An 8701-nucleotide genomic window follows, 5' to 3' on the forward strand; every position below is an offset into this window, starting at 1 on the left:
GGGAAGGAAAGAAAAATTCCTTGCTAAAATCAGAACTATGACAACTGGGTATCTCCAGTCTGATGGAAGGGAGTGCTCTCTCCCTATCCTAAAGTTTTTCAGTCCAACATGACTCAGATCCAAGCAGGGCTTCATACAGCAGAGTATCAAAAAGGATGCTCTTCCAGAACCCCAAAATGAGATGTTTCATGTCTCACCATGACATTGACATGCTTATTAAGCTACTACCTACAACACCCAGTAGTCCTTTTGTGTCTTTGTACTTTAATGTTGTTGACACTCAGCTCTACAAAAAGATTAGACTTTGCAGGATTTCTCAGCCCCTTTGGTTTTCAGGGAAATATCCAGATTAGAGAGGGGGAAAATATCTGCCTCTCCTCCACCACCACCACCCCAAGCACTAAAACTGCTGGAAATCTCAACCAGAAAAGAAGGATGGAGGTTGCAGCACTCACAAATATGAGCAGACATACTTTGGCAGCCTGAGCACAAGAAGCGGTAGGTAGGAGCTGCTGTGAATGAGATGAGCACCCAGTTGAACCCAGGCACCCATCTGTGCCCAGCTCTGGGGTTTCCAACATCAGAAGGTCCTGAAGCTGCTGGAGTGATAACAGAGAAGACCACAGAGATGCTCTGAAGGCTGGAGCCCCTCTGCTCTGGAGCCAGGCTGGGAAAGCTCACCTAGAGAACAGAAGGCTCCAGGGAGACCTGAGAGCCCCTTCCAGGGCCTAAAGGGATTCCAGGAGAGCTGGAGAGGGACTGGGGACAAGGGATGGAAGGACAGGACAAGGAGAAATGGCCTTAAGCTGAAGGACAGTAGGTTTAGATTAGATATTAAGAAGAAATTCTTCTCTGTGAGGGTGGTGAGGCCCTGGCACAGGTTGCCCAGAGAAGCTGTGGCTGCCCCCAGCTGGGGAGGGATTCCTGGAAGATCCCTGGAAGTGCCCAAGGCCAGGCTGGATGGGGCTTGGAGCAACCTGGGATAGTGGAAGGTGGCGGTGGAACTGACTGAACTGTAAGGTCTCTTCCAACTTGGTGCCTGGTTCTTCCAAGGAATGCTGGGGTGGCATCTGTGCATCTTCTCATCCAGGTTTATCACCATGGAGGGTAAAAAAAGCACCTCCAAGAGTAGGATCATCCAGCCTTTACCCTTCTCAGAAAGCTGCCCTATGCTGGAAGAGCAAACTGTAGAGGACAACAAAAGCAGACAAGGTTGAGCCTGGAAAGAACCACAGCACCAAGCCCTGAGTGCAGATTCCAACATCAGTGACTTTCTTTGCAAACCTGGTGTGTTCACACACTGCCAACAGCCTGTGCTTGCACTGCTGCGAGAGAAAAACTGCTTTGATGAACAGCCTCATCAGTCATGTCTTATTCCTGTTCTCCATCCTCCCATTAGAGAGTTTACCAACTATGGAAGAAAGGGCTGGCTACTTACAAAGAATTCAGGAAGACAACTAGATCATGCAGAAAGAAAATCAGGGATGCAAAAGTGCAATTCGAAGTTAAATTGGCCACTTCTGTTAGGGATAACAAAAAGTCCTTCTATAAATACATTAATAACAGAAGGAGGGGCAAAGAAAACCTCCATTCTTTGATGGACTTGGAGGGAAACAATAGAGATGAGGAGAAGGCTGAGGTACTTAACACCTACTTTGCCTCAGTTTTTACCAGTAAGACAGGTGGCCCTCAAGGCAACTGGCCTCTGCAGCTGGTAGACAGAGATAGGAAACCAAATAACCCCCTTGTATTCCAGGAGGAAATAGTTGGTGACTTACTGAATCATCTGGATCCTCACAAGTCTATGGGATCAGACGGGATCCATCCTAGGGTAATGAGGGAGCTGGCAGAAGAGCTTGCCAAGCCACTCTCCATCATCTTCCAACACTCCTGGCTCACTGGGGAGGTCCCATATGATTGGAAGTTGGCAAATATCACCCCAATCCATAAAAAAGACTGCAAGGCTGACCCTAGTAGCTACAGGCCTGTCAGCCTGACTTCACTGCCTGGCAGAGTTATGGAGCAGATCATCCTGTGTGCAATCACACAGCAGCTACAGGATGGACAAGGGATCAGACCCAGCCAACATGGGTTTAGGAGGGGCAGATCCTGTTTGACCAACCTGATCTCCTTTTACGATCAGGTGACCCACCTGGTGGATGAGGGGAAGGCTGTGGATGTAGTCTATCTGGACTTCAGCCAAGCCTTTGACACTGTCTCCCATAATATACTCCTGAAAAAGCTGGCAACCCACAGCTTGGACAGGGGCACTCTGTGCTGGGTCAGGAACTGGCTCGAGGGCCGGGCCCAGAGAGTGCTGGTGAACGGGGTTGCATCCAGTTGGCGGCCGGTCACCAGTGGTGTCCCCCAGGGGTCAGTGCTGGGCCCAGTCCTGTTTAACATCTTTATCGATGATTTAGATGAGGAGATTGAGCCCATCATCAGCAAATTTGCAGATGACACCAAGTTGGGAGGGAGTGTCGACCTGCCGGAAGGCAGGAGGGCTCTGCAGAGGGATCTGGATAGACTGGAGAGATGGGCTGACTCCAATGGGATGAAGTTCAACAAGACCAAGTGCCGGGTCCTGCACTTTGGCCACAACAACCAGCGCTACAGGCTGGGCACAGAGTGGCTGGAGAGCAGCCAGGCAGAAAGGGACCTGGGGGTGCTGATCGACAGGAGGCTGAACATGAGCCAGCAGTGTGCTGATGCCCAAAAAAAGCAGATAAAAAAACTGTTTAGACAGAGTTTTATGCCTAGAACAGCAAGGTATTTATTTATTGACGGCCGGGCAGCCTGCCAGCTAGTGCTGGGAAAACAGGCTCCCAGTTGGTTAGGTTAGAGTGAGTATTTTATACAGGTTTGGCAATGATTACAACATAGATTACAATATTCATAACAGGTGGAGTTAGGGACGGAGATTGAGGCGTGGTTTCCATTTTGAGGAATATTTTGGTGGGAGTTTCTGTTTGCCTTCATCCTGGGGGTTGCTTTTTTAATCCTCATCCTCACCTCACCTCGGGGACCTTTCGTTCTTTCTATTGTTTCTGTGTTCTGATCGCTCAGCCTTAGAGAAACCCTTGGCTTTGGGCCTATTTACCTATTGAGATGTCACCTTGGCTCCTCTGGATGAGATTTATGGGACTGGGGTTCTTTGCCCAGTGTTTGTTGTGGTTCCTTTAAGGTCTGATGCCCTCAGCACAGGACAGAGTCTTCTTGTGCAAAATGCAGCTTACGAAATATAGCTTAAGGCAAACTAAAAGTGTACAGGGGGGTAGGGGGCCTCTATGGTCCCGCAGTAAAAGTGTCCCGATTAACCCTTCCTGCTTCAGTGCCCAGGTGGCCAAGAAGGTCAATGGCATCCTGGCCTGCACCAAGAACAGTGTGGCCAGCAGGACCAGGGAAGTGATCCTTCCCCTGTACTCTGCGTTGGTGAGGCCACACCTTGAGTATTGTGTTCAGCTCTGGGCCCCTCAGTTCAGGAAGGATATTGAGGTGCTGGAGCGGGTCCAGAGAAGAGCAACGAAGCTGGTGAAGGGACTTGAGCACAAGTCCTATGAGGAGAGGCTGAGGGAGCTGGGGTTGTTTAGTCTGGAGAAGAGAAGGCTTAGAGGTGACCTCATCACTCTCTTCAACTACCTGAAGGGAGGTTATAGCCAGGTGGGGGTTGGTCTCTTCTCCCAGGCAACCAACAATAGGACAAGAGGACATGGGATCAAGCTCTGCCAGGGGAGGTTTAGGTTAGATGCTAGGAAGAAATTCTTTACAGAGAGGGTAATCAGGCATTGGAACGGCCTACCCAGAGAGGTGGTGGATTTACCATCCCTGGAGGTTTTTAAAAAGAGATTGGATGTGGCCCTTAGTGCCATGATATAGTAATTGGAGTTGGATCAGGGGTTGGACTTGATGATTTTGGAGGTCTTTTCCAACCCAATCTATTCTATGATTCTATGATTAAGAAATATGGTCAAGATATTCCACAAAGAGTCAAAATGGTTGGCTGGCAGTGGATGTGGATTACTTGCCCTCCTTGGAGCATGTTCAATTTGGAGTAAGTGTTCTTTTTAAGCAACAGAGCAGATCATCCTCTAGACTACCAAGGAAACCCTACTTGCTCTGTGAAGAAAGCTGGTTTAGATGAAATTCTTCATGAAAAATGCATTTATTCTTCCTGATACACCAGGCACCTTGTGGTGGGTACACAGCACGGCTGACTCTTTCCATAAACCACCCAAATTTGCAGCTGATGCAAATGCCATGGTGAACTTCATCTGCAATTCCTTGCTGTCACCCAAAGTCCCAGTCCATGACCTTTTTTGTGCAGAACAGAAAGCAGCTGCTCTTCCCCAGCCTCCATCCTGCTTTGGGAATGATTTATTGCTGACTGCTTGTGCATTTGGAAGCAGTGCTTGCTAAGAAAACATCTACATTTAAGTGAGTTTCGTGCTTTTTTTCTTTCAAAACCTATTTGTTTAAAACTAAAATGGAGGAAAAAGAGAGTTTTACAAAAGACTATACTTAAAGGGAAAAACAAAAAGGCGTGGAGAAAGCTGTTGCACAGCAGTCAGTTCTGTGCTCTGTGTGATTTTTTCCATCGGTGCCCAAGGTTGAGTAGATGCCACCAGCCATGCTCTTCACAGTTTGTTCAGCGGCAAAGAGCATAAACTGGTATTTCTAAGATACTGCTGCTACTAAAAAAAAAAAAAAAAAACCCACAACTTCTGATAGCACAGACTATTACAAGTTTGCCAGGGGATGAAAAGAGATGATGGAGGTCAAGGGCTTTTCTCACAACCTACTTTAACATAAGTGTCTAGGGAGGGAGAGCGGGCAGGGAAGAGCTGGAAGTGTTAAGGCAATAAAACACATTTTAAACTACTTCACAGAAACTATGACATGGTCTTCACACATTAATTTGAAGCTTTAAATTACTAAAAGGAATAACGACGTTCAAAAGCTTACAGTTTCATCTTCAAGTTTCAGCTGGAGGTTTTTATCTCCCTCTTTGTAATCCTTGATAATTTCTACCGATTTCCAAACTTCATCAGGGTCAGGAATCCAAACCCTAGTGTACTGGAAAGGGGGGGGTGAAAGAAAGAAAGAAAAAGTTTAAACATGAGGAAACCTCAGGAAAGTAAATGAGAAATAAATTCATTCTCTATTAATACAATCCCACACTCATTGTAAAGGCAGTGCAGCTAAACCAATTATTTCAGTCAAAAAAAAATTCCAGTTTTAGTTCTTGGGGTAAATTACAGACCAGAAGTCTGATTTTCAATCAAACTTCTCCTGGATGAGGTGTACACTGGCTTGTTACTCATCTAACAAAGCAAGGTAGAACCTCAAGGCGAACATGGAATTTAATTTCCCTGGGAAAAAACCCAGCCTTCCAGAAGCTTTTATGAAATAGCGCAATTCAGCCCCAGCAGACCATACATCAAAGTTGTATTTATTTTGCGCAGAACAGGACAGTTTGGTTCCCACAGAGCAAGCCCCAACCCAAACCCACTGCCACGGAGCAGGCAAAAGACGACACCAAAGCCAGCGCCTTCAGTTGGAGGCAAACCTGCAAACAGGTTTCGGGGCTCCAGGAAAATGCAACATTTAACCTTTTTTCCCCCACCAAAACCTCCAAGGCATAACTGCACAGCCCAGTCGAAGCGTGCATGAAGGGATAAATGCCGAGTGTGAGAGGCATCACTCACACATAAGGAGATCACAGAGTTACTCCGGGTCACAGCACCTCCTGCTAATGAGATTTAATTGCTTCTAAGATGAAGAGATAAATATTCTGCCCAGGCTGCGTAAAAGCATCCCCCCGTGCTCAGCAAGTAGCCAGTGCTGTGCTGAGACCTCCATGGCTTTTTCTGGGAGTTGGGACAAAAGTGCTGCAGGCCCACCGGTAACACATTCACTTCCACCCGTGGGTATCCCTTTACCCTCCACATCCACCTTTCTTTCGCCAGAGCAGTTTTTCAGCACTCAGGGCTGCCAGGGCAAGGTCCTGAGAACAAGGAAACCCGCATTGCTTCATCTTTGCATCATGAATCAGGCTTTAATTGCTGGCCATGGGCCCACGAAGCCACCCTGATGCTGGACTCAGACAGCCCAACAGAAGAGTCAATGGGAACCTCTAAATTATCACTAATTAATTGGCATTTTGGGGGCATGTCTCCTCCCTGTTGATTGAAATAGGAACTATATAACCTTTTTCTTACTCCAAACACAAGGAGTTTGGGGGAAATCCCAGAAAATTCAAGTGACAGCAGCACTGGAGCATCAAAGATAGTTTCGGCCTTCACCAAACCCAAGCACATGACAGCCAAATAACATTTTGTAGCAACCCATGAGCTAAAACAGCAGCAGCCACCATCTGACAATCCGCTCTGCAGCTGAAAAGCAATAGGTTTTTTATATGTAACATTGTAATTATTTTTAGAGCTGCTCAATACCTACAGCAGCAGGAACCTTTAGATGTTATTGGAGTTACAAAATTGTATTGCCAGAACAGCAGTTTTATCATGCAGGGAATAACTAACTAAATAAATAAATAAATATAGAAATGTGGAGATTTTTTCTCAGCACACCAGCTCTAGACCCCATGAGCCTTCAGTGCTCTCCCCACCACGAGCAAAGGAGGTTGCAGTGAGGAAGGGGCTGGTTCAGGACCTGCAGCCCAATTCCATTGTCCTCTCCAGCCAACAGCACTGCAAGAGCTGACACATCCCTGCAGCACAACCCATCTTTGGCTGGCCCTTGAAAGAAGAAGTAGGTGCAGCTGGCAGGATGATGATGCATCACTCATCCCTGCTCACCTGCTTCTCCAGACTCCAAGACTACAGAAAGGGTTTTACAGACCATTCCTGCAGCTCTCATCCCCCTGCAAAGCGCTTTGCCTGCCCTTTCATCCCCACCACTGTGGATTCATCCAGTGCCAGCTCTCTCCTGGCAGAAGAGAGATTCAGACATGCTCTAGAAATGCCCAGAATAGCCAAAGATCAGGATGTACCCAGCTCAAGGCAGCTTCAAAAACAAGATGTTGCTGGTCTTGGTAACCTTGCAAATTCTCCACCTGCACACAGGGCTGGGCTGAGCAATGGATCTGCCTGGACAGGCAGGTGCAGACAGAGACACGCTGACCCCAAAGCAACCCAAAAACCACAGGGGTGCTTGTGAGCGTTTTGGTAAGTGAAATTTGGGTGCACCTCCAGCAGCAGTATGAAGTCACAGTGGTTCATCCTCAGCAGTTCATCACCAACCACGACCAGGAACCACCCAAGACCCAGGCGTGGACAGGAGGCTCTGAACTGCTGGTAAAAGGTGGCAGCTCTCAGCATCCACTGCCCAAAACCCAGCGGTGGGAGACTTCATACCCCATCAGCCATCCTGACCAAAAAAAACCCACAGACTTTTAATAATAAAACTGATTTTCCAAGACTTTGTGTATACACACACGTGCAAGGGCTCACACAGTACAGGAGGCAACAGGACAAAGATGTTTGCAAGGTCTCGGGAGCCCCGGGGGTCACTCATCCCCCGGCTGGGAGATCCCAAATGTGGTCAAGGTCTCCATGCTCCGAGTGCTTCCCATCCTGCTAAACAGCCAGGGGCTGCTGGAACAGGCTGCTGTTGAATGCATTTCCCCAAGCATCCATAATGCTGTCCTCTCACGTGTGCACACACACGCATGTCCGAAAAGGGGAAGAATTACTGCATTTATTTTGTTGTGCTTTCTCACTGTCCTCCCTTCCTTGCTGTGCTCCAGCACAGACACAAGCGCTCAGCCCTCCAGGCAGGGCAGGCTGCTACACAAACCCCCACCCAAGCCTTTCCCTTTGACCCATAAATACCAAAAATGTAGAGTACAGCTCTGGAATAAAAGCACTTTGTCATTGTTACACCTTTACAAGGGGAGCTTTAATTAAAACCTGACGAGGCCTGGAGGCAGCCCGTGGTGGGGGCACCGGGAGCACCACACTCATCCCTCCTGCACTCCCTGCCTACAACCTGCTCCTTCCAAAGTGGCTTCACACCCCATATATTTGCCAATTTAATCCAGAGAGAGAGAGACACAAGGTCACCAAAACCAGTGACCCTGGCAGCTACCCACCCAGGCAGGAGGAAAGCATCCCTGTGAACCCCTACTTCCACAGTCACACCCCTAACATAATTATACCACTCCATATGCCATGTCCTGGCTTTGTGAGCTTTAACAGCCTCTTGGTCTTCTGGAGGAGCTTGTTATAAAGGAAAAAGGCAGATGGATCCACCTCAAAGGACTGAGAACAAAGGATTAACTTGACTTCAGGCTTGGCAGACACAACCCTGGACAAACCACTTAACCTCCCAACACTCCAGTATCTCCATCCATTTTCTTTCTTTTTCTTTTCTTTTTTTTTTTTTTTTAAGAAAAACATTTTCTTCAATCCTTGAGGATGCCTTTAAATTATGTGTTAAAATTAGCTGGAAATAGCTCTGCATGCTCAGCTTCTCAAGAAAAAATATATTAAAAATAAAAAATTCTGGTTTGCTTTGGGTCTTTTTAAACCAGATCCCCAATAAAACTAAAGCCATTCAATGCTCTTGAAGCCTCTTGCCTTATTCCACTCAGCTTAAGCAGAAGCTTAATAAATTCAATCCCCACCTCTTGATTTGATTTAGATTTTAGCAGGCTGCCGCTGCAGATGCAGATTAAAACCAA

General features: G+C 47.3%; 1 protein-coding gene across 1 annotated transcript in view; it reads right to left on the minus strand.

Annotated features, from left to right (window-relative positions):
• Nucleotides 1-7689, minus strand: part of LOC114070218 (unconventional myosin-Vb-like) — a 36992-nt gene extending 29303 nt beyond the window's left edge. The window contains exons 1-2 of the mRNA XM_027907468.1: nucleotides 7672-7689; nucleotides 4963-5073 (exon numbers count right to left, since the gene is read on the minus strand). Of these exons, the coding sequence (XP_027763269.1) occupies nucleotides 4963-5073; nucleotides 7672-7689 (129 nt within the window). The remainder of the gene's footprint in view (nucleotides 1-4962; nucleotides 5074-7671) is intronic.
• Nucleotides 7690-8701: the final 1012 nt, after the last annotated feature.

Source organism: Empidonax traillii, unplaced genomic scaffold, assembly GCF_003031625.1.
Source record: "Empidonax traillii isolate 1590-97213 ecotype Southwest subspecies unplaced genomic scaffold, ASM303162v1 scaffold1475:size161371, whole genome shotgun sequence".
NCBI lineage: Eukaryota > Metazoa > Chordata > Aves > Passeriformes > Tyrannidae > Empidonax > Empidonax traillii.